Here is a 26,473-nt window from a genome sequence, read left to right on the forward strand (position 1 = left end):
AAAAGATGGAAGAAAAGAAGAAAGGTCCTAAAAACAAAAGAAGGACCAGGTGTAGATAGGTTTCCATTTTCTTACTGTGTGACCAGGGATCTTGTTAAATAAAATGACAACAAGGGTGTGTAAAGTCATTCCCCCGGGGCAAAACAAAGTATTGTATGAATGCAGACACTTGTCAAGTGTTCAGATAAACCTGTTAGAGTTGCAGAGCCGCATAGCTGAACGGTGATTAGTCTCTGACATAACAGGCAGTGTCACTCACATACTCCCCCCGTCAGGACACCAGACTGCTGACAACACTGAGATGTCCCCACACTGCATGGAACAGCTGCACCCACAACTGAAATGTGTTTTTCTATTTGAAATCGACTTTGACGCAAGCGTCTCCATGTCACTGTCTCCTCCACACCTTATACTGACAGTGGTAGGCTTTAGATAGCTTGTTGGATTAGATAGCTTGTTACTATTTGGTTCAAACTGTGAAATCCTCTGGACCAGAATGCTTTCAGTAGCTTTACTTGTGCTGGCGTCTCTCATAACGACTGGTAAGTTACTTTTTCATTTTCCCAATGCGCATCTGTGAAATTCGTAATTCTTTACTCTTGATAATGCAGCCATGTCTCTCAGAGATCAGATTGTAGTATTTGCTTGTATTCTCTCCCTGTCTGAGCCTTGACAGGTCTGATCTCAGGTCATCATATACCCGGTGCTGTAAGAATTTTCTGAAAGAAGATGAAAGGTTTTGAGATTTGGCAATTTCATCTTAACCCAGAAGCAAGGACGGAATTTCAGTTATCAGCTCCGCCCCCCTCCTCAACCCTAGATGTAGGATCACTGCTTGGTCTTCAGCTTACATGGTCATGGTCAACACCTCAGATGTCATGAGGGTGTATCCAAGGTCAGGACTAGAGTAATCCTCTGAACATGACTTGGTACCACTCTCTTGTAATTCTTTGTATAGTAGAACTTAGACTACGATAGGGAGTGGCAATGGAAGGAACATGCTAACAAGTGTTAAAAGTGATGACCCCGTCTGTCAGCTGCTGCTCCTTTACTGTCCAATCAAAAGCCAAAGGCAGGAGGCATCCTAGTTGAGTAAACCACTAACCACTTCTACAGGCAGAAGGTTTTTTTTACCCTAATGCATTCTCTGTATTAAGGGAAAAAAAAACATTCTGCATGCAGGTTCTACCCCAACCCCCCCCCCCTTTCCTTATACCTACCTGCCCTCATCTCTCTCCCTCCTCATTGGCTCAGACACAGCAGAGGGAGCTGCTGTCAATCACAACCAGGGAGGATGGAGCATGGGGCGGGGCTGAGCCGAGCAGGACTCGCACAAGTGCCCCAATAACACGCTGCATGCTATAGGGCAATTGGCAGAGGAGGGAGCAGGGGGCGGGCCAAGTAGGTATCTATGGACTTAGCAGAGGGAGCCATTGGCTCTGGTGACAGGGTCTCTTTAAGGGTCAGTTTGGGCAAGCTCTTCATTTTATGGTTGTTTTTTGTATCTATGGACTCAGACACAGCAGCGGGAGCCATTGGCTCTGGTGATAGGGTCTCTTTAAGGGTCATTTTGGGCAAGCTCTTTATTTTATGGATGTTTTGGTATCTATGGATTCAGACACAGCAACAGGAGCCATTGGTTCTGGTGACAGGGTCTCTTTAAGGGTCAGTTTGGGCAAGCTCTTCATTTTATGGTTGTTTTTTGTATCTATGGACTCAGACACAGCAGCAGGAGCCATTGGCTCTGGTGACAGGGTCTCTTTAGGGATCATTTTGGGCAAGCTCTTTATTTTATGGATGTTTTGGTATCTATGGATTCAGACACAGCAACAGGAGCCATTGGCTCTGGTGACAGGGTCTCTTTAAGGGCCAGTTTGGGCAAGCTCTTTATTTTATGCTTGTTTTTTGTATCTATGGACTCAGACACAGCAGCGGGAGCCATTGGCTCTGGTGACAGGGTCTCTTTAAGGGCCAGTTTGGGCAAGGTCTTTATTTTATGCTTGTTTTTTGGTGTCTGTGGACTCAGACACAGCAATGGGAGCCATTGGCTCTGGCGACAGGGTCTCTTTAAGGGTCATTTTGGGCAAGCTCTTTATTTTATGGTTGTTTTGATATCTATGGACTCAGACACAAAAGCAGGAGCCATTGGCTCTGGTGACAGGGTCTCTTTAAGGGTCAGTTTGGGCAAGCTCTTTATTTTATGCTTGTTTTTTGTATCTATGGACTCAGACACAGCAGCGGGAGCCATTGGCTCTGGTGACAGGGTCTCTTTAAGGGTCAGTTTGGGCAAGCTCTTTATTTTATGCTTGTTTTTTGTATCTATGGACTCAGACACAGCAGCGGGAGCCATTGGCTCTGGTGACAGGGTCTCTTTAAGGATCATTTTTGGCAAGCTCTTTATTTTATGCATGTTTTGGTATCTATGGATTCAGACACAGCAGTGGGAGCCATTGGCTCTGGTGACAGGGTCTCTTTAAGGGTCAGTTTGGGCAAGCTCTTTATTTTATGGTTGTTTTTTGGTGTCTGTGGACTCAGACACAGCAATGGGAGCCATTGGCTCTGGCGACAGGGTCTCTTTAAGGGTCATTTTGGGCAAGCTCTTTATTTTATGGTTGTTTTGATATCTATGGACTCAGACACAGCAGCGGGAGCCATTGGCTCTGGTGACAGGGTCTCTTTAAGGGTCAGTTTGGGCAAGCTCTTTATTTTATGGTTGTTTTTTGTATCTATGGCCATTGGCTCCTGCTGCTGTTAATCACAGCCAGTGAGGATGGAGCAAGGGGCGTTGCCGAGCCGCACTTTTTGTGTCTATGGACACACAAAGCGGGTCTTGGGAATGGGCATTCATGAGTGCCTACATAGCAAGCTGCTTGCTATGAGGCTTCAGGGCAAAGGGAAGGAACCAGCAGGGGACCCAAGGACAGGAGGATTGGGGCTGCTCTTTGCAAAACCATTACACAAAGCAGGTAATTATAATGTTTTTGTGATTTTAATTTAAAAAAAATCGCTTTAACTATAGAAAAGAAATGCCCAGTTACCAACCTAACTGCTGTGTAACCCTCTGGACTGGATGGTTAGAAACACAAATCTTTGATGGATAAAGCAACAACTATTTGTCTTGCTTTTCTTTTATATTGAGTTTTCCTTTAAATAGACCCTCTCACTAACTTAAGAAATTGCAAACAAAACCACAAAAAAGCAAGCATTGTAATTGCTTACTTTTATTTTACTTAATTTATCACTTTATTTACTTTTCCATAATTTATTTTTCCATAATTCATTTTTCCATAATTCATTTTTTATTCAATTGCAATGTGTCTTTGAACTTGATATTTGACTACTCCAGGAAGAGTCAATTGCCCAGCGAACCTCCCTTCCCGCTTGCATGTCATCAGCCTTTTGGAAGTTTCTAATTGCTGTTTGTGCTGACCCAGCTCCTCTGCCCTTCCCTATATAAACTTCTTATTTATTTTCTGTGGAATAAGCCAATTGGGATTACTATAGACTGTCACTTAAATGACAGCTCTGGGACTACCAGGGGCTTCTGATATCACCAAGATGGCGGCACCCAACAGCAGTCTCAGGGCTTTTGGATGTCTACACAAGGGAAGCTTCCATTGGTAAATATTATGCATAAAATATGTTAAATGCACAAATAATCTAAGGCAAGATTGTTGTTGAAGGTTAAAGTCTAGTGACAGGTTCTCTTTAACCTCCTTAGCGGTAATCCCGAGTGTAGCTCGGGGTAAAATTTCTATCCCAAGAGCGGTAACCCCGAGCTACACTCGGGTTTACCATGCGGCGTTGCTCTGGGGGTCCCTGCAGCACTTACCTTGTCCTTCGCTCCCGCGATGTGTCCCCTGCAGCGTCCCCGGCCATCTCCTCCGGCCGATGCCGGCATCCGGCTTCTGTGTTCCGGTCCCTGTGACGTCGGGGCGTACAGGCGACAGAACCGGCGGGAAATTTGAATTTTTTTAAAAATTTAATTTTTGCTGTCATTGCTGTTTCAACCCATTTCACATATATTTTGTCCCTACTACTTTGTCCGGCGCCCTGCCTGCATTTTGAATGTTCTTCCTGCCTGGAAACTTAGAAAAGTCCATGGCATCCAAAAAGCGTCCCTTTAGGTCAAAAGCGGTTTTAGACCGCCTAGAGAACAGCGATAGTAAATCAGAACCACTTGCAGAATTGAGTGATAATGATTCGTGGGGGAAATTCCTCATCAGACACTGAAAACGATTCTGCGACTTTGCTCAGCGATGTGCGAATTTGCCTCTGTATTTCAAATTTCAGTGTTTTTGGTTTGATTATATTATTGAATTAAATGTATTATTATTATTATATTATTATTTTTTATGATTATTTATTACATTATAATTTATGATTTCGTGTTTAAATTTTATCATCCCCGGGATGTTTACTAGACTCTTGTTCGGACAGATTTCAGTGAGTTATTCCTAAAAATTACAGGCCTACAATAAAAAACTACATATTTCCATGCAAAAAAATGGTACCGCTTTCAGCACAAAAAATCGGAAAGAATCATACCGCCGAGGAGGTTAAGGGCCAGTTTGGGCAAGCTCTTTACTTAATGGTTGTTTTTGATATTAGCGGCTCTATGCTCTATGCTGAGAACTTTTAGAATCTGACAAACCAACAGAAAGATAAAATGGACTTCCAATTCTGATTCTATTTCATTATAGGCAGAGCTATATCTTGCACAAAATGTTCGAGCTCATCAAGCACAGACTGTACGGGAAACAGTGTAACCTGTCCGGACAAGAATGAATGTTCCACTACATACATCGAAATCCTAATAAGTAAGTCAAATAAAAATTTTAAAGAAATGAATTTGTTTTTCTTTGTTATTTCTTGTGTAGTAATTATTGGTTTGCTTTTGCATGCAAAAAAATCTAAAAAAAAAATGCATAGATGTATCCAATGTGATAATACATTTCATAGACTTGTATAGACTTAACCACTTGACCTCCAGAGGATTTACCCCCCTTCCTGACCAGGCCTCTTTTTGCTACTCAGTGCTGCACTAATTCAACTGATAATTGCGCGGTCATGCAATGCTGCACCCAAACGAAATTTCCGTCCTTTTTTTCACACAAATAGAGCTTTCTTTCGGTGGTATTTGATCACCTGTGCACTTTTTATTTTTCACGCTATAAAGAAAAAAATGCCAAACATTTTGAAGAAAAACAATATTTTTTACTGAGCTATAAAAAAATATATAGTAAACTCAAAGTTGGTTATAAATTTAGGCCAAAATGTATTCTGCTCCATGTTTTTGGTAAAAAAATCCCAATAAGTGTATATTGATTGCTTTGTGTGAAGTTATAGCGTCTACAAACTATGGTATAGATACTGCAATTTACACCATTATTTTGCTATACAGCGCTGCGCTAGTTTAACGGACAATTGCGCGGTCATGCAATACGGTACATAAATGAAATTGACATCCTTTTTTCCCCCACAAATTGAGCTTTCTTTCGGTGGTATTTGATCGCCTGTGCGGTTTTTATTTTTTGCGCTATAAAAAAAAAGGCTGACAATTTTGAGGAAAAAAAAACAATATTTTGGACTTTTTGCTATAAAACATGTCCAGTAAAAAAAAAAATAAAAAATAAAATTTAGTCATAAATTTCTGCCAAAATGCATTCTGCGACATGTCTTTGCTAAAAAAAAACCCCAATATGTGTAAATTAATTGGTTTACGTGAAAGTTATAGCGTTTACAAATGGCGGGAAAGATACTGGGATTTTTAGTTTTTTTTTATACTAATAATGGCGGCGATCAGTGATTTATAACGGCGATCAGGGACTTATGGCGGCAATCAGCGACTTATGGTGGGACTGCGGGACTGCGGCGGACATTCTGACATTGGAGGGTACTGACTTTGGGTCACTGACGTCCCCAGTGACACCAATACAGTGATCAGTGCAAAAAAAAAAAACACTGACACTGTACTAATGGCACTGGGGATGAAGGGGTTAAGTTTATTTTTCAGGGAAGGGTTAACTGTGTGAGGGGAGTGTTTTACTAGGGGGCGGGGGTGTGTTCTGCACGGGACACCACTGATCGGGAGAGAGAAACTCTTCTGTCCAGATCAGCGTGTCCTGGAGCTGTCAGGGAACTGACAGAGAGCACAGCTACTGCAGCTGTGCTCTCTGTCAGCAATTGCCGCCGATCGCCAGGACATAGCCGGTAACGACCGGCTGTGACCCGGCGACTGACATCCGCAGCTGTGATCGGCTGGACAGGTAAGGCGGCGGCGCGCCCCCTACCTGTTTACAAAACACACGTTTTAAAACGTGGTTTTGCCCAGCCGTGCCGCCCTGCTGCCGTATTTCTACAGTGGCTGGGAGGCATGTGGTTAATTACTGGTATATCGTGTTATTCCATATTTCTAACAGGAAACTACAGATGTCAGTCAGTTTTGTCATTACACTTTTTTCACATTATTTGTGGACATTCTTTATTCCCAACATTGAATAATGGTTAATTTACGTTACTTTGTTTGTAAACAGTGTTGGGCAGGGGCGGACTGACCATTTGGAAACTTGGGCACTGCCTGAGGGCCCGGGGTCAATAGGGGGCCCCATGAGATGTCCCTGGTACCTTTTTCATAGGCTTTTTTGAGTTTGGGCAAGGACACAGGGGCCCCTTGATCCCCTATTGCCTGGGGGCCCCATGAGTTGTCAGTCCCGCCCCTGGTGTTGGGCTTGATGTTCGAGTCGACAAACACACAAATGGTAAGGGCGTTCGGCAGGCTGTTCACCCACCGTTCCTCACAATGCACTGTGCCTTGTCAGTGCATTGTGATTGGCCAAAGCAATGCACCTGACCACAGGTCAGGTGCAATGCTTTGGATAATCACAGCACATCATGACACGACCCCCCGCCCCCTTGTGTCGTCACAGTATTTAAGGGCTCATGTACCCTGCAGCTGCTAAACTCACGTTTAGGAGCTGTTATGTGTTTTTTTCAGCAGCCCCTGAACTCACCCTAATGTTCTCCTATGTGTCCATGTACACATCGTCGTTTACAGTCGTTTACAGACAGTTGAGTTTACAGTTGATTTTTTGAATGCAACAAACTGATTTTATCAGAGTTTCAAACGCAAAATGCTTGTAAACACGGCTAAATGCGGCTAGATGCAGCAAATCGCGTTTATAAGCGCTTGCGTTTGAAATTTTTTTTTTAACTCTTCCAGTTCCCTAATGTTCTCCTATGTGTCCATGTACACATCGTCGTTTACAGTCATTTACAGGCAGTTGAGTTTACTGTTGTTATTTTTAACGCAACAAACTTGCGTTCAGACGTCGATTTTATTAGTGTTTCAAACGCAAAAAGCTTTTAAAAGTGGCAAATCACGTTTATAAGCATTTGCAATTTTTTTTAACTCTTCCAGTTCCCAATGCTGTCCAGAGCCTTTTTTATCATGAAAAATGCATGCAAAGTGTTTTCAAGGTACTCAGATGGACAAAACACTGAACACAGGATGTTCCTACCAAGCTTGTCACACATTGTAATGACCAAATCACACCTCAGACCTCTCCCACCCTTGGAAACAAAAGATATGTTAATGACCATTCACACCTCAAATTCCTCATGAAGACCCCCTGCAAGGCGGCCTTAATGACTAACTCCACCAGACACCTTTCCAACCCTTGGAAACAAAAGAAATGTTAATGAGCAACTCACATCTCAGACCTCTCCCACCCTTGGAAACAAAAGAAATGTTAATGACCAATTCATACCTCAGACCTCTCCCACCCTTGGAAACAAAATATATGTTAATGACCATTCACACCTCAGACCTCTCCCACCCTTAGAAACAAAAGATATGTTCATGACCATTCACACCTCAAATTCCTCATGAAGACCCCCCTGCCAGGTGGCCTTAATGACTCCCTCCACCAGACACCTTTCCCACCCTTGGAAACAAAAGAAATGTTAATGAGCAATTCACACCTAAGCTAATCTCAACACATACTTCCGTCTCTGCTTCTACTCTCTGTATTTCTCTGAAACAATCTGAAATAGTTAATAATTTATCACTTTTCAGTGCATTCTGGGCATTTGGGAGGTTCTCCTGTGCTTATCTTTAAAAAACGCTTCTACACGCAAACGCACATAAACGCGTTATGCAAACACGGCTAAACAGCCTTTTTTTAACCTATGTTTTCCAGCAGCCAGTTTCCATCGTTCAGAAACGTCCCGTGTACATGGAGCCTAAGAGCTGTATTTAAGAGCTGCCGGGAGTCAGTGTCGAGAGCCAAGCCTTTTTTTTTTCGGCAGTGGCAGCGGGCATCATGATTCATGTTGGATCTACTTGAGGGGACATTTTTTTTAAATTTTGGTTTTAAAAAGGACTTGTCAAAGACTGTCTTCTATCATTTTTTACACTACACTTTTGTTTGGTGAATGAGTAGCTGTACCATGTACTCCATACTTATTCACATGGGGGGGCTGGGATCTGGGGGGCCCCTTGGTAAAGGGGGCTTACAATTTCCGAAAAGCCCCCCGCCCACAGACCCCCACAACCACCAGCCACTGTTAAGGGGAAGAGGTCCTTCTCCCCATCAACATGGTGACAAGGTGCTTTGGGGGGGAGCCCCCTGCTGTTCCAAAGTGCCCTCCCATTTTGAGAACATGTGGCGTGGTATGGTCATTACACTTTTTTCACATTATTTGTGGACATTCTTTATTCCCAACATTTAATAATGGTTCCTTTACGTTACTTTGTTTGTAAATAGTGTTGGGCTTGATGTTTGAGTTGACGAACACACGAATGGTAAGGGTCCCCCCACTTTTCTTGACCTGCCAGGCTGCATGGATAAGGGTCTGGTTTGGATTTTGGGGGGGGGGGGCTCCATGCCATTTTTTTTAAATTTTGGCATGGGGGTTCCCCTCAGAATCCATACCAGACCCGAGTGGCTTGGTATGGATGGGGGGGACCCCATTAATTTTTTCTTACAATTGCAGAAACCCCGCTGATAGCTGGAACAGAATGTTTTCACTACTAAAATATCGCATGACTTAATATTGTAACTCATGCCGTATTTTAGTAGCTGTGCGGTATCTTACCGCATACTCAGATGTGGTAAGATACCGCTTAGTGAATTGTTACTTATTCAAAGTTTGCGGTCGAACTTTTGTTAGGTTCGGGTGTTCAATCGCGAACCGAACAGGGAGGTCTTCAGCCCATCACTAATTGTAAACCATGGCAGGCTTTCTAAAAAGAAAACCTGAAACTGCTTCAACACACATATGGCTTCAAAGAAAAGGAAGTCACTTTTGTTTTATTGTTATCAGAACAAAACTAATACTCATGATATTTTCTTATTATGACTTTATCTTTTATTAGAAGTTTGTAACTGAAAAAATCAGTTTATAGCTACCCTGAACACACAAAATATCATAAAAAATAGATATAATATAGATTAATAGTACATTTTCAACTAAAGCCTCTGTTTTCCACGTATTCACACAGATGGAACACATTCTACAAATATGTTCAGATCATGTTCTCCAACATATCAATGTAACATGACTGGAAGCAGCACTTTCCCAGGAGGCTCCCTAAGGATGGCAACTTCATGCTGCTCAGAAAGCAATAAATGTAACCCCAATATGCCTACATGTAAGTATTCTGAAAGCTCTCTACCAATCCCACCCTTTCCCTCTTTCCTTTTGCCCTATCCTCTTCATCCCCTCTCTATTTTTTTCACTATACCATTCCCAGCCCTTCTACTCTTGTCTCTCCATCTTCTTCTATCCTTTTCTCTCACCTCCCTCCCACTTATTCTATCTTCTCTTCTTTTCTACTCTACTCTCCTCCCCTCTCCTCTTCCAACGCTTTCCTCTCCCATCCTATAATCTCTCCTTCCCATATTTCTTCTCCCATCCTCCCCTCTCCCATTTGTACCCTTTCCTTTTCCATCCTCTAGTCTTTATTTTCCACCCTTTCCTCTTCATTCCTCTCTTTGCTCTTCCCATTCTTTTCTCTCCCATCATTTCCTTTTCAATCCTTCCTTCTCCTCTTCCCACCTTTTCTCTTCCATTCTTACCCTTTCTTCTTCCTTCATCCGATGTCTCTTTTCCACTCTCTCTTCCTCCTACCCTTTCCTATCCCATCCTATAATATCCTTCCAACCCTTTCTGCTCCCATCCTCCCCTCTCCCATTTGTACTCGTTCCTCCTCCATCCTCCGGTCTCTCTTTTTCACCCTTTCCTCTCCAATCCTTCCCTCTCCTCTTCCCACCTTTTCTCTCCCATCCTTTAATCTCTCCTTCCCATATTTCTTCTCCCATCCTCCCCTCTCCCATTTGTACCCTTTCCTCTTCCATCCTCTAGTCTTTCTTTTCCACCCTTTCCTCTTCATTCCTTTCTTTGCTCTTCCCATTCTTTTCTCTCCCATACTTTTCTCTCCCATCATTTCCTTTTCAATCCTTCCTTCTCCTCTTCCCACCTTTTCTCTCCCATTCTTACCCTTTCTTCTTCCTTCATCCGATGTCTCTTTTCCACTCTCTCTTCCTCCTACCCTTTCCTATCCCATCCTATAATATCCTTCCAAACCTTTCTGCTCCCATCCTCCCCTCTCCCATTTGTACTTGTTCCTCCTCCATCCTCCGGTCTCTGTTTTTCACCCTTTCCTCTCCAATTCTTCCCTCTCCTCTTCCCACCTTTTCTCTCCCATCCTTTAATCTCTCCTTCCCATATTTCTTCTCCCATCCTCCCCTCTCCCATTCGTACCCTTTCCTTTTCCATCTTCTAGTCTTTCTTTTCCACCCTTTCCTCTTCATTCCTCTCTTTGCTCTTCCCATTCTTTTCTCTCCCATCATTTCCTTTTCAATCCTTCCTTCTCCTCTTCCCACCTTTTCTCTCCCATTCTTTAATCTCTCCTTCCCATATTTCTTCTCCCATCCTCCCCTCTCCCATTTGTACCCTTTCCTCTTCCATCCTCTAGTCTTTCTTTTCCACCCTTTCCTCTTCATTCCTCTCTTTGCTCTTCCCATTCTTTTCTCTCCCATACTTTTCTCTCCCATCATTTCCTTTTCAACCCTCCCTTCTCCTCTTCCAACCCTTTTCTCTCCCATCCTTTAATCTCTGCTTCCCACATTTCTTCTCCCATCCTCCTCTCTCCCGTTTGTATCCTTTCCTCTTCCATCCTCTGATCTCTCTTTTCCACCCTTTCTCTTCATTCCTCTCTTTGCTCTTCCCATTCTTTTCTCTCCCATACTTTTCTCTCCCATCATTTCCTTTTCAATCCTCCCTTCTCCTCTTCCAACCCTTTTCTCTCCCATCCTTTAATCTCTGCTTCCCACATTTTTTCTCCCATCCTCCTCTCTCCCATTTGTATCCTTTCCTCTTCCATCCTCTGATCTCTCTTTTCCACCCTTTCTCTTCATTCCTCTCTTTGCTCTTCCCATCCTTTTCTCTCCCATGATTTCCTTTTCAATCCTCCCCTCTCCTCTTCCCACCCTTTCCTCTCCCATCCTAAAATTTTTCTTTCCCACCCTTTCTTCTCCCATCATCCCCTCTTCCATTCATACCCTTTCCTCCTTCGTCCTCTGGTCTCTTTTTCCGCTCTTTCCTCTCCAATACTCTCCTCTTCCCACCCTTTCTCTCCCATCCTATAATCTCTCCTTCCCAGCCTTTCTTTTCTCATCCTGCCCTCTCCCATTCTTTTCCTTTTCTCTTCCATCCTCTAGTCTCTCTTTCCCACCCTTTCCTCTCCAATCCCCCCCAACTCCCCTCCCTACTCTTTCCTCTCCTATCCTATAATATCTCCTTCCCACCCTTACCTATCCCATCCTCACTTTTCTTCTTCCCAACCTTTCCTCTTCAATCTTCTCATTTTCCCCTTCCAACCATTGCACTCTATCCTCTCCTCTATTCTCCTCTCCTCACCTCCAAACCCTTTCCCTACTTTTCCTCCCTTATTTTCTATCCATTCCCCTTCTCTTCTTACCCCCCCCCCCCCTTCATTTTCCAAGCCACACTCCTCCCTTCCTCTACGTCCTCAGTTCTATTCACCATTCTTTTTTCCTACCCTCCTCTCCTTCCACCTCTTCTCTCCCCTCTTCTCCTTACTTCCCATCCCCATCTCTCATTTTTTGTTCTCTTCTTCCCTTACCCCACATCAACTTATCTAGCAATATGTTATATATTAATATTTTCCCCTCGTTCTTTTTCGTTTGCGCAGTACCACAATACAATACCAACGCACAAAATGGATTATCATGTCCGCAGTGTTTGTCAATTAACAGTGACCAGTGTACCGCTGACAACAGCATGCTGTGTGCAGGCAATGAAACTGTGTGCATGCGCCTTGCTAAAACTGATATAGGTAAATAATTCCATGTATAATTCAGTCTACATTGATATTTATTTACAGGCTGCATAGTCCTCCAGACAGGTGAGTGTTCAACTTTTGTACAGGTGAATTGTTTTAATGTAGTTTTGTAGATCAGCAGTATTTTTTTGCACTTTTTAGAATAGATATAACAAAACATTTTCAACTGTATGTTTACACCCCGGTCACATCGATCCTGACTTTGAAATCAAAGTCGGGATGTCATTGCGTTTTGAAGTGCGATTTGCATAGACATCTGCGTCAGATGTCTTGCAAATCACACCAAAAGTAGTGCATGCACTGCTTTAGAAATCGGTGCGGCTCCGACCAAGTTGGAACCGCACCGATATGACTGCTGTAATTGCGGATAATAGGGTGCGACTTGGCATGCAATTTGCAAGTCGCATGGCATGTCAATCGCATGCCAAGTTGCACCCAGTGCGACCAGGGTCTTAACAAAGGGAGCAAATAGGAGTAGCCCATTCAAAAAGAATAAATACGAGCGCATCTATGGAATAGCAGCTGAACATTAGGTACCATACACCCTCAAAACAATGTAAATCACAAGATGCAGCGCTATAAACTAAAACATATTAATGCATGAATCAGAGAATCAATCATAAATAACTGAACAGTTAAAAGTTCATATAATAGGTGACTTTAGTGCTCTCCTCTATTTCATATCCTCCTGGTGGTCAGGCGTTCCTGGCTCCTGGTTCCTGGAGGAGCCAGGAACGCCGTGACGTCATACCGCCGGAGCATCGTGGAGCTCCGGCGGTCATCTTTATCACTGGACGGTTAGTCCACACTGTCTATATACTGCCGTGTACACGGATTGTTGAGCTTTTAATAAATTCTTTTATATGACCTACTACACTATGGATATGTTTTGTTTTGACTCCCGTGGGGAGTACCCATTTTAGTCACCCATCTCTTTGCGGGGTACGAATCGTATACCAATCCTAAGGAGAAGTCCGCAGGTCACCTAACAAGGGATTATACAGGAACATCTAGGAGCTCTGGAAGGAGGTGGTCTTAATATCACAGCGTGTCCAGTCGATGATCCTAAAGGGGAATCTATATAAAACGCTCATATACCTGTGCGTTTTGGTGAGTGTGCACTTCTTCAGCACTATTTTGCACAACGCCTGACCACCAGGAGGATATGAAATAGAGGAGAGCACTAAAGTCACCTATTATATGAACTTTTAACTGTTCAGTTATTTATGATTGATTCTCTGATTCATGCATTAATATGTTTTAGTTTATAGCGCTGCATCTTGTGATTTATAGGAGTAGCCCATTGTCCGGTGGACTGACAACTCAATGGGCCCCCGGGCAAGAGGGGATCATGGGGCCCCTGTGTCCTTGCCCAAACTCAAAAAAGCCTATGAAAAAGGTACCAGGGGCATCTCATGGGGCCCCCTACTGATTCCAGGCCCTCGGGCAGTGCCCGAGTTTCCAAATGGTCAGTCCGCCCTTGGTCTCAACCATAACCTTTCAGATAATACAACATTGCTATACAGTATGCTGGTGCATTACATGCATCTGGAATACATGTTTTGATTAGGAATGACTGAAGTTTGGAAATCTTGCTTGAAGTTCAAAGTTCATGCATTTTGCAGTGAACCCCATTGAAGTCTAGAAAGGTTGTTAATCAATTCTGGCCTTTCGTAGGGCTAACAAGCACACTATTGTCAAGCAAAAGGCATGGGAAGACAAGGGCTTCTTAAGGGAGTTAAAAAGAGTCAAAAAGTTAAAGAAATAAACCATTTTAAAAAGTATTTCTTGCACAAAATTGTCAGTTCTCCCTAACAGGTCCATCATACACTGACCACATAGGTGCTTTATGACCATCTCTTTATAGAAACTGGACTCCCAATTAAAATTCAACACCCTACTTCCTACAGTCCTTAGGCCTTAGTCGGGACGTTTTTACAGCGGCTGTTTTTGTGTTTTGACGTTTTTTTCTACAGCCAGTAAACCCCCCAGCATGTTATCCTATGTCCACATGCACACAAAGACTGTAATCAACGTTTTTTGGCTGGAACGTTTTTTGGTTGGAAAAAAAATTCAGAACTAGTGGGTTTCTAGAGGAGTTTTTTAGCTCTAAAAATGCTCTAACGCTGAAAAACATGAAATATAGGTGCTTTATGACCATTTCTTTATAGAAACTGGACTCCCAATTGAAATTCAACACCCTACTTAACAAAATTATCAAATCTCCTGCGCCTCCCCCATACTTCCATGCTCCAATTGGTGTTGGACCAACTGCTGCTTAACCTCCTTAGCGGTTTTCCCGAGTGTCGCTCGGGGTAAAATTTCTATACCAAGAGCGGTAACCCCGAGCTACACTCAGCTTACCATGCGGCGTTGCTCAGGGGGTCCCTGCAGCACTTACCTTGTCCTTCGCTCCCGTGATGTGACCCCTGCAGCGTCCCCGGCCATCTCCTCCGGCCGATGCCGGCTTCCGTGTTCCGGTCCCTGTGACTTCGGGACGTACAGGCGCCGGAACCGGCGGGAAATTTGAAATTTTTTAAAAATTTCACTTTTGCTGTCATTGCTGTTTCAATGCATTTCACATATATTTTGTTCCTACTGCTTTGTCCTGCGCCCTGCCTGCATTTTGAATGTTCTTTCTGCCTGGAAACTTAGAAAAGTCCATGGCGTCCAAAAGGCGTCCCTTTACGTCAAAAGCGGTTTTAGAACAGCGGTAGTAAATCAGAACCACTTGCAGAATTGAGTGATAATGATTCGTGGGGGAAATTCGTCATCAGACACTGAAAACGATTCTGCGACTTTGCTCAGCGATGTGCGAATTTGCCTCTGTATTTCAAATTTCAGTGTTTTTGGTTTGATTATATTATTGAATTAAATTGATTATTATTATATTATTATTTTTTATGATTATTTATTATATTATAATTTATAATTTCGTGTTTCAAATTTTATCCTCCCCGGGATGTTTACTAGACTCTTGTTCGGACAGATTCCAGTGAGTTATTCCTAAAAATTACAGCCTACAATAAAAAACTACATATTTCCATGCAAAAAAATGGTACCGCTTTCAGCACAAAAAATCTGAAATAATCAGACCGCCAGGGAGGTTAATTAACAAATGGACTGAAGTTCAGATCCATGCGCTATCTGGATTGGATGCAAACTACTATCGCATCATGTGAGGTCATCTGAATTAAACAAATGCATTCATTAATTTTGTTATAACTTTTTTCGGATTATTCCTGCCACTGACACCAACAGTGGGGCACTATTGCTCCCACTGAAACCAACGGTGGGGCACTATTGCTCCCACTGAAACCAACGGTGGGGCACTATTGCTCCCACTGACACCAACAATGGGGCACTATTGCTCCCACTGACACCAACAATGGGGCACTATTGCTCCCACTGACACCAACAATGGGGCACTATTGCTCCCACTGACACCAACAATGGGGCACTATTGCTCCCACTGACACTAACAATGGGGCACTATTGCTCCCACTTACACCAACAATGGGGCAATTTATTTATGCATGCAAATTAGTGCATGAAATAAAATTCTGTTCCCCTGAAACAATGGGACTATGAGGCAGCACTGATCAATGAGCCAAGATATCAAAGACAAAACATTTAAAAAATTTCAAATAGTTTATTTTAACATGAATCTTGAAAACAGTTCTGCAAACGTTAGCGGTTATAGTTATAGGGGATCACATGGGTAGTATTTTATATAATCAGGTAATAGTCAAGCATCCGATGCATTTCGAGATTGAATGGCCATGGACACCCCACCTAGCCTGCCTATATGGGCGTTATGCCACCAATTAAGACTTTATGGTCCTGAACTGGAAGGTAACATTGCAGCCTCTTTACAAATAGAAGGCTAAAAATGCTATTGTCAAATTGTAAACAACATTTCCTATCTTTCCCCCAGGGTATCAAACATCTGAATTGGCATTTCGTGGCTGTGCCACAAAAAGTATCTGCAGTCTCACCAGCCAGACTTTCACCACCAGCGGAATAACCACAACCTACAATTACATTTGCAATAGAGGAAGTCTTGGATTCCATCATGTCACCCTCATGCCATTAAGTGTTTTTGCTCTGTTGCTGAAATTATTGCTTTAGATCTGGAATCTCAAGTATCTTTTTGATCCTCGTGATAAACTATATGATATGGACTTAAGAATTATTCTTGTCATTATGGAGCTGACTTTTTTTGACTATATTTTTGTGCAGCATTGAATGTCAAGCCAATTGTATTGTTATTTAATAATATGAATATGTAAAAGGTATAATGGTAAAAATAAGATTTAATTTGGATCTACAATATATTGTATGTTGTGAGATTGCACATTCTCCCTTGCTTTTTTTCTGTGGGAAAAGTACATACCTGCAAAGAAGAGACTCATTATTTATCTCTTCCGCTGCCTACGCAGCTGAACGTGGCTCCATAACTGAAGAATGGTCCTCCAAAATCTGCTGGAAAACTGAAACTTCCGGGAGCGTCAGTCTCAATGGACTGCCACAGCTCTCACTGGTTCCTTCTGCTCATTTCCAGGCCATTACTGTGTGTTCCTGTGACCTTCTAGCAGGAGGTACCAGTGAGCAAGGGGTGGACCATGGAGACTGACCCTCCTGAAAGTGTCAGTTTCTCAGTTGTCTTCTGCAGTGAAGCAACATTCAGCCTCTTTCACACCTCTTACGAACTAGTTGTCTTCTTGAACTTTTTCTGGATACATGCAAAAAAATAGAGAAGGAAGGCGCCTCTGAGTGTGGACTGTCATAAATAATTTATTAAAACAAAGTAGAATTACTCTCACATGATAGGGGTTAAAATAGGCACATCTCTGAGTAAATGTATCAGTGAAGCGTCCTCCACCACTACTGTAAGCCATCGCCCTCTCAGCAAATGGCCGGCTGGATGGTGAACAGAATCCAAAACAAGTGTTGGAATGCAGTTGGAGCACAAGCAGTCGCAGCACTCGGCGAGATGACGTCACCGGAAATCACGCATTGTGTCGGGCGTGCTCCTTTCTCAAGCTCTGACGTGATGGTGACGTCACCTTGCTGAGTGCCACAACCACTTGCACTCCAAATGCATTCCAACACTAATTTTGGATTCCGGTCACCATCCAGCCTGCCATTGCCCAAGAGGGCAACGGCTATACACAGCAGTGGCAGAGGATGCTTCACTAACTACATTTACTCAGAGATGTGCCTGTTTTAATCACTATCACGTGAGTGTAATTCCACTTTGTTTTAATTTATGACAGTCTACACTCAAAGGCACCTTCCTTCTTTCTGTCTTTCTTTGCATGTACTCAGAGATTGCGTCGTCCTCTCTCTAAAAGAAGGCTTGCCATGAACAGGGGCGGACTGACCATTTGGAAACTCGGACACTGCCCGAGGGCCCGGGGTCAGTAGGGGGCCCCATGAGATGCCCCTGGTACCTTTTTCATAGGCTTTTTTGAGTTTGGTCAAGGACACAGGGGCCCCATGATCCTCTATTGCCCGGGGGCCCCATGAGTTTTCAGTCCGCCCCTGGTCCTATCATAGGCACTTGTCAAGAGGGACAATTATGCCCACCCTTTCTGCCTCCTTCCTCCACTCATAGAAGCTGTACCATAGCTTCCAGCTATGAAAAGCACTCTATGAATAGAGGACATGTGAATGAATGAAAGTTCCACCTCCTCCATTCTTAAAGTGTGCTTCACTGATGCAGTGATCAGTGCTGATGCCATATAATTTTCACAAGTGTACTTATTTTAGTGATCTTATTGACCTGCTTGCTATGTGCCTGTGTCACGTACCTGACCAAAGGCTGAGGTGACGAGAGGGCTCCGGTTAAGTGCAAAGCACCCCTGAAGGTGGTAACAGAAGGTGCAGTGCTCAAAGAAGCACAGGTTGCCAATGGTGTGTTTGCCTGGTGGTTCCAGATGAGACAACACCCGTGGGCAGAGTGGATACAGCAGATGACTTTCTGGAAGACTAGCGGATCTTGACAGATAGGCAGTGCAGGAAACATAGTCAGAAGCCAGACCTGGGGGTCAAACACAGGGTTACAAACAGGAATTGGGGGGCAGAAGATAGTCAGGAGCAAACCAGGGTCATACACAGGACATCAATCAAGAATAGACAGGAGCAGATCAGAGAAGCAAGGTCATAGCCAGGAGAGAAGTAAGAGCAGGTCAGGGTCAAGCCGGGTCGGTAACGGGTAATCAGGCAGAGTAACTCGCACAGGAACACAGGAACTGAAGGCTGACAATAATCCAGAAATAACTGAGAGGAGCTACAGTCCTTATAAATACCACTGGGCACCAGCAACTATTGCGCTTTGAGTGCACTGATGCGCCTTTGCGCATGAAGATGAGCCATTACGTGTCCAAATTGGGTGTTGGCGCATTTGCCAGGATATCTCTGATATCTTCACTGACAGCCTGCCATCTTTATGTTCTTGCTCCAAGGGAGTGGGGGGGGGGTCTCCCCAGTCTTCCATGGCCCTGATGGCCTTCCTTAAGGCTAACATGACTTTTTTACTTCCATCCAAAGCTCTGTACCTCTTGCGCCAAGGTGGGGGGGTATCTTCAGTCTTTCATGGCTCTGACAGCCTTCCCTAAGGCCAACATAACTTTGTCACTACCATCCAAAGCTTATGTACTACTTGTGCCAAGAAGGGGTCGGGGGGTCTCTCCAGTCTTTCGTGGCTCTGACAGCCTTCCCTAAGGGCAACATGACTTTTTCACTATCATTAAAAGCCTATGGACCTCTTGTGCCCAAGATGAGTGCCCCTGGGGAATTTGGAACTGGCAGTAGAGCCCAGGTAGGTCATGCTTTTAATGCGAGCAAGGATGCTCAGGCACAGGGTTCTATTTTAAAAATAAATATTCTAATTATTATTATTACTACAGGTATTTATATAGCACCCTTCAATTTACACAGCGCTTTATATATATATTGTACATTTACATCAGTCCGTAACCCTCAAGGGGCGTACAATCTAAGGTTCCTAACCCTCAAGGGGTGTACAGTCTAAGGTCCCCAACCCTCAAGGGGCGTACAATCTAAGGTCCCTAACCCTCAAGGGGTGAACAGTCTAAGGTCCCTAACCCTCAAGGGGTGTACAATCTAAGGTCCCTAACCCTCAAGGGGCGTACAATCTAAGGTCCCTAACTCACATTCATACATACACATACTAAGGACAATTCAGACAGGAGCCAACAAAGCTACCAGCATGTCTTTGAAGTACTCTCATGAGAAGTAGTTCAACTACAGGTTAGCGAGCAACATTCCACTAACCACTGCGGGAATTATTTACTAAAACCGCATGGTGCAAAATCTGGTGCAGCTCTGCAGAGAAACCAATCAGCTTCCGAGTTTTATTGTCAAAGCCTAATTAAACAAGCTGAACTTAGAAGCTGATTTGCTACCATGCACAGGTTCACCAGAATCTGAGTGCTCTAGTTTTAGTAAATTTCCTACTATATGTTCCTGTTTTCAGTTTCTACTTAACCACATACACTTGTTTGCTAGACATGTGACTCATTTTATTCTATGTTGATGTATTTTCTTAAAGAACTAAATCGGAGAAGGTTGTTTCCCCTCCTTTGGTTGTGGTTTAACCTAGTTAGTTAGTTAGTGTTATCTATCTTTCAAGGTAAATGCTACTTCATTACCTGGTAAACCTATGCCCACTCACTCAGTACTCATGCATTATTATTATTATACAGGATTTATATATTATTATTATACAGGATTTATATATTATTATTATTATTATACAGGATTTATATATTATTATTATTATTATACAGGATTTATGGCGCCAACAGTTTGCTTAGCACTTTACAATATAACGGGAGACAATACAGCAACAATACAGTTCAATACAAGAGGATTAGGAGGGCCTGATCCTGGGAGCTTACAATCTAGGAGGGAGGGGCTGGTGGTACAAAAGGTAGCAACTGTGGGGGATGGACTGGTAGGAGCAATAGAAGATTCCATTATTAGCTGAGGGCAGCATAGGCTTCCCTGAAGACATAGGTTTTCAGAGATCGCCTAAAAGTGAGCAGAGTAGGAGATAGTCTGATAAATTAGGGTAGAGAGTTCCGGAGGATGGGGGAAGCTCTGGAGAAGTCCTGGAGACGAACATGGGAGGAGGAGACAAGGGAGCTAGAGAGCAGGAGGTCGTGCGAGGAGCGGAGAGTACGGTTTGGGTGATATTTAGAGACAAGATCGGTGATGTAATTTTGGGCAGAGTTATAAATGGCTTTATACGTTATTGTTAATGTTTTGAATTTTATCCATTGGCCAATGGGAAGCCAGTGGAGGGATTGGCAGAGAGGGGTGGAGGATACTGAGTGGAGGCCAGTGGAGGGATTGGCAGAGAGGGGTGGAGAACACTGAGTGGAGGCCAGTGGAGGGATTGGCAGAGAAGGATGGAGGACACTGAGTGGAGGCAGTTGAGGGATTGGCAGAGAGGGGTGGAGGGATTGGCAGAGAGGGGTGGAGGCATTGGCAGAGAGGGGTGGAGGTCACTGAATGGAGGCAGTGGAGGGATTGGCAGAGAGGGGTGGAGGACACTGAGTGGAGGCAGTGGAGGGATTGGCAGAGAGGGGTGGCAGATACAGAACGGTTAGTAAGGTGGATGAGTCTGGCAGCAGCATTCATGATAGACTGAAGAGGGGATAGCCTGCAATTAGGTCGGCCAATGAGGAGGGAGTTACAATAGTCAAGGCGAGAGATAACAGGGGAGTGAATTATACAATGTACATCCATGGACTTAAGCTGAACTATGGGAGAAGTAGTAGAGCTGCACCCACCCTCCAAGAGATTATGTCGGGGGGGACCAGGTAAAGCAGTTTTACTTACCTAATCCTTTGCTCCTGCAGACTCCTCCGCACTACTGGACCAATTCCTGCAGCCTCATTTTCACTGAACTCCTGCGATCCAAGGTCCCAATGTCATCAAGACCATAGTCCTGCATTGGACATGAGCATGCTGAGGGATAATCCATTGCCAGAACATAGGGGAGCACCATTTCACACGGGAACAGAGGACCAAGCAGTTAAATTGCTTTTACTGTTCCCTAGACCAGGGTTTCTCAACCTTTTTTCAGTCAAAGCACCCTTTAAAATGATGGATAGTCTTGAGGCACCCCATTCCAAAATGTGAAAAACTATTCTAATAGATTTATATAACTCAGCAACATCCACACATGTAGGACACCCAACACGAGAGGAGATTTATTCTTCCAAAGCAAATACACTTTTGCACACTGGTACTGACTAGTATACCATTGTTTCTCTTCTCCCTCAGTTTTCTCCATCACTGAGCTAATGTGACCCCAGCACTGATGGAGAGGGGCAGGAGAAGGGCAAACAACGATGCTGTGGAGGCAGCTTACACCCTCCTTAACAACTGATGATGTCATTGGTTGTCAGGTCGCCGGCAGCTAAAGGGTCGTAATGACGCACAATGAAAACCTGTGGCTTTGTGTATCTAAAAGGCAGGCTTGTTCCACCCGTTGGCTTGTATACAAGTTTTGGGCAATTTTTAGACATTTTGCCAAGGCACCCCTGAGGAAATCTCAAGGCACCCCAGGGTTGCCTGGGCACCCTGGTTCAAAAAGGCTGCCTTAGACTAAATAAGCTGCTAACCCCTGCAGTGCAGGCACAACCCCACTGCAAATTGAGACTTTTGCTTTTCCCGGAGTTGGGCTTTAAAGAGAATAAATCTCATTGCATACTCTAATTACAGGAAAGAACATCATTTTTTTTAAAGGAAAGGACACCCAACCAGCTCAGATTTGCCTAATCAGCAAACCTGAGATTTTCTGCTGTAGAAAAGTTTGCATGAATTTAATAATTTTGCAGCAAAATCAATCTATTCATTCCTTTATGATTGTAATACACCCACCTCTGCTATTCATGAGGACCACTTGGCTTACTTCCCAGTTTGTCATCTCTGCTTCTTTGGTCAGCTCCCTGCGCATTGGACAGAAGCGACAGTCCCAGTTCATGAACCAATGGGGAAACTGATGTTGGAGAGCTGACACGGGAAACTGGACAGAAGAAGGAAGACAAATTACTTGATGAGGAACAAGTGTCATCTGTCTGGCCATACAGTATGAAAGTGTGCCTAAGTTATGAGACTGGATATAAAGATCTAAGCCAACCATAGATGGATGGAATCTTGGACAGTTCAGCAGGGGCCGACCGAGATTCGATCAATTTATGGGCAGGCTGTTTGTACTGAAGTCAATTCATCGATCAACTTCAGTACAACCAACCTAAGATTTTTTTGTATACTATCCCTGCCAGCAGTTATAGCCGCCAGCCAGGGGCGGACTGACCATTTGGAAACTAGGGCACTGCCCGAGGGCCCGGGGTCAGTAGGGGGCCCCATGAGATGCCCCTGGTACCTTTTTCATAGGCTTTTTTGAATTTGGGCAAGGACACAGGGGCCCCATGATCCCCTATTGCCCGGGGACCCCATGAGTTGTCAGTCTGCCCCTGCCGCCAGCAGTGCCGAGAGAAGGTCATCCAGCACTCAGGGCAAAGATGCCAAACTGCACCCCCCCCACATTCATGATGTACAAGCTCAGGGGAACCTATGCCCTGCAGTATTTCGCTTGTCAAAAAGAACTGTGCAGCTCAGTTTCAATACTGAGCACATGCTTCTGTTGATGACTCTCTCCTCCACTCCCAGCTCTCTCCTGGACACTTCATCACTTGGTGGTGCGGGCTGTGCTCTCTCCCCCTCTTACTTCCTGCTAGTGCAGCTCCTGTGTGTCTGTGAACACCGCCACCTGCTTGTTAATACAAGAGGGCTCTCAGGAAGGAGGAGGGGAGTGAGAACACAGTCTGCACCATGTCCCGGCTCGCATCTCCTTTCCTTGCTGCTCCCAGCACTGGGCTGACAGGAGTAGCAATGCCATTGTCACTACTCCTGTCAGTAGGGCCATGGATAAGGAGGTACCACCAGTCCTCATGTACAGGGCCCAGGCTAGCAGAGGGGCCCAGGCAGCTGGGTGAATTGGAAGTAGGCAGGGAGGGTGATTGATATGGTGGGAGGGGGTAATTACTAGAACCGATCCCCTGTATTACTCTCTCTGCAGCAACTGAAAGTTGACTTCTCCTCTCACTCCTGCTGGCCATAAAGGAGCCATACAGGGGATCCGTTCCAGTATTTGCCTCTCCTGCTACCCAGGCCCCCTTTGTACACTCACTCCCACAGTGCTGCCAGCTTCCTTCTCCATTCAGCAGCTGCAAGCACACAATAAGATCTTTCAGGATGGAGAGTGGAGAAAGGGTCCGGTAAATACATCACATTTATCAGCCCCTTCCCTTCCTGAATGAACACAATGTGTGATCGGTACCAATCACTAACTATGTATATTCATAACTAAAGCATAGTAAACTATGTTTTTTTCGGAACGAGAGGGGGCCTGCAAGGTTGGCTGTATGGGGCCCCGTGGTTTCTAACAGCAGCCCTGCCTGTCAGCCTTGCAACAGAAGGAAAGCGCCCCCTTCCCTACAGTAAACCATTGCGCCCCAGGGCAGCTGCCCCTCCTTCCCACCCACTGTCCCCGCCCTGGCTGCCAGCAGTGATCATTGTGTCCTGCCGCTGTTGTTAGATCACAGTAGCTTCACGGGAGGGAATCTTCCATCAACACTGACTAAGTTAATGGGGAAATGAATGATTTTCTATTTTTCCACCCATGGTGGAAGGAAAGAAAATTTTATCACCTATGGCCTGCTTTACAAATCTTGTGGTAGATAAAACAGTAAACTCTTTGCCTAGAGCAGCAATGGGCAAACTACGGCCCGGCGGACCTTTTAATCCGGCCCGCGGATGTGGCTGTCAGGATGTGTGTAGGCGGGGCAGCGTGACGAACGTGAGGGGAGGGGAGCTAGGCTCCTCTCACAGTCCGCCCTGAAGACCGGAACGGCGCGGGAACACGGCGAGAGGAACGCGCGGAGCAAAGGTAAGTGAATTGACACAGGGGGGACTTGGCTTACTACTTGGGGGGGAATAGTACTGTGAGGGATGAATTAATATGGGGGATGAATTACTATAGGGGGGATGAATTACTATATGGGGGATGAATTACTATATGGGGGATGAATTACTATGGGGGATGAATTACTATATGGGGGATGAATTACTATGGGGGATGAATTACTATATGGGGGATGAATTACTATGGGGGATGAATTACTATATGGGGGATGAATTACTATGGGGGATGAATTACTATATGGGGGATGAATTACTATGGGGGATGAATTACTATATGGGGGATGAATTACTATATGGGGGATGAATTACTATATGGGGGATGAATTACTATGGGGGATGAATTACTATAGGGGGGATGAATTACTATATGGGGGATGAATTACTATATGGGGGATGAATTACTATGGGGGATGAATTACCATGGGGGATGAATTACTATATGGGGGATGAATTACTATGGGGGATGAATTACTATGGGGGATGAATTACTATGGGGGATGAATTACTATATGGGGGATGAATTACTATGGGGGATGAATTACTATGGTGGATGAATTACTATATGGGGGATGAATTACTATGGGGGATGAATTACTATATGGGGGATTAATTACTATGCTTACTATGGGGGAATATTACTATACTTGCTATGGATGACACATACACATCATTCATCTACTCTTGGTCTGGCCCCCGGGTCCAATATATGAACCCATTGCGGCCCTCAAGTCAAAAAGTTTGCCCACCCCTGGTCTAGAGTCTCTCTATACCTAATACAAAGTATTCAGTTGTAATTTCTCTCTACAGACTTATATAAAGCGTGGAATGATCAATGCATAGATACTGCACATGCTCCAATTTCTAAAACATAATGTGGATTAACTGAGAATATGAATCGAGTCATCTACTAAGAAATGTGTACTGGAAGAAAATGAATGCTGACTTTGGAAATACCAGCTTTTTAGCATGATGATCCAATGGCTTCAGGAAAGCATGATTGCAGAACAAGAGTTCAGACTTTCATTCTCATTTTGGGTCAGCAACTTGAATTTTGAGAATAAGGTCAGCAATGGCGGTCTTTTATCCACTTATAAACAATTAGTTAACCTTAATCAACCCTAAGTAACTCCTTCTTCTCCCTCTGCCGTTTTTTATCACCATTTTTTAACCAATAATAATTATTTTTTTCATTTTCATTCATTTTGTTTATTTATTTTGTAATTAATTCATTAAAAAATGCTCAAAACTGGAACAGAAAAAAAAAAACATGAGGTGCATACAACAAAAAGAGGAAACAAAAATTAAAGTGGAATTAACCAAAAAAAAAAATTAAAGATTTACACTAGATTAAAATACATTACCCCCCTAAACAGAATTAAAAATGAATAAAATAATTACCCCATACACTTTATCTTGGCAAGGGAGAATAAATGCAGTTAAGCGTTATTTATTTAATTAAATTAATTTATTTTAAAAAGTTGGTTGTTTTTTTTATGTCCTGTTTTTTAATGTTAGCCTACCAACAAGCTCCCAAGTTGGACTACAAACAGCTGTTCAGGCACATTTGCGTATGGTTTGCCTTGCTCACGTCTACAGAAAGTTCTATACAAAGAGCGCATGATGTGCATACCACAAAAAGAGGGAACGCAAATTAAAGTAGAATTTACGGGAAAAAAAAAAGAATAAAAGATGTACACAAGAGAAAATACATTACTCCCCTTAACAGAATTAAAAATGAATTAAATAATTACCCCATACACTTTATCTTGGCTAGGGAGAATAAATGCAGTTAAGCTTTATTTATTTAATTAAATTAATTTATTTAAAAAAGTTGGGGTTTTTTTTATGTTTTTTAGTGTTATCCTACCAGCAAGCTTCCAAGTTCCACTACAAACATCTGTTCAGGTGCATTTGCTTATGGTCTGCCTTGCTCACGTCTGCAGGAACTTCTATACAAAGAGTGCATGATGTGCATACCACAAGAAGAGGGAACGCAAGTTAAAGTGGAAATAACAAAGAAAAAAAACGTATGCCACTGTATCCTGTTTAACACCCAGTGCCCTAAAAAAAACAACA

At 43.7% G+C, this 26,473-nt stretch overlaps 1 protein-coding gene across 1 annotated transcript; it reads left to right on the plus strand.

Annotated features, from left to right (window-relative positions):
- Positions 1 to 267: 267 nt before the first annotated feature.
- Positions 268 to 16,727, plus strand: LOC149432768 (phospholipase A2 inhibitor gamma subunit B-like). Its single transcript, XM_089664998.1, has 5 exons — positions 268 to 542; positions 4,704 to 4,820; positions 9,506 to 9,655; positions 12,221 to 12,364; positions 16,308 to 16,727. The coding sequence occupies exons 1-5, from the start codon at positions 497 to 499 to the stop codon at positions 16,499 to 16,501; spliced, it is 651 nt and encodes a 216-aa protein (XP_089521124.1). The 5' UTR covers positions 268 to 496; the 3' UTR covers positions 16,502 to 16,727.
- The last annotated feature ends 9,746 nt before the right edge of the window (positions 16,728 to 26,473 follow it).

The sequence above is a fragment of the Staurois parvus genome, unplaced genomic scaffold (assembly GCF_062004578.1).
Source record: "Staurois parvus isolate SC_StPar_1 unplaced genomic scaffold, SC_StPar_1.0 ptg002113l, whole genome shotgun sequence".
NCBI classification, from domain to species: Eukaryota; Metazoa; Chordata; class Amphibia; order Anura; family Ranidae; genus Staurois; species Staurois parvus.

Bases quoted from the DNA above. Each gene is read 5' to 3' on its own strand.
- LOC149432768 (XM_089664998.1), top strand. From the start codon at position 497: ATGCTTTCAGTAGCTTTACTTGTGCTGGCGTCTCTCATAACGACTG. The intron at 4,821-9,505 runs GTAAGTCAAATA...GTATTCACACAG, and splicing joins ATACATCGAAATCCTAATAA to ATGGAACACATTCTACAAAT. The intron at 12,365-16,307 runs GTAAATAATTCC...TCTTTCCCCCAG, and splicing joins CCTTGCTAAAACTGATATAG to GGTATCAAACATCTGAATTG.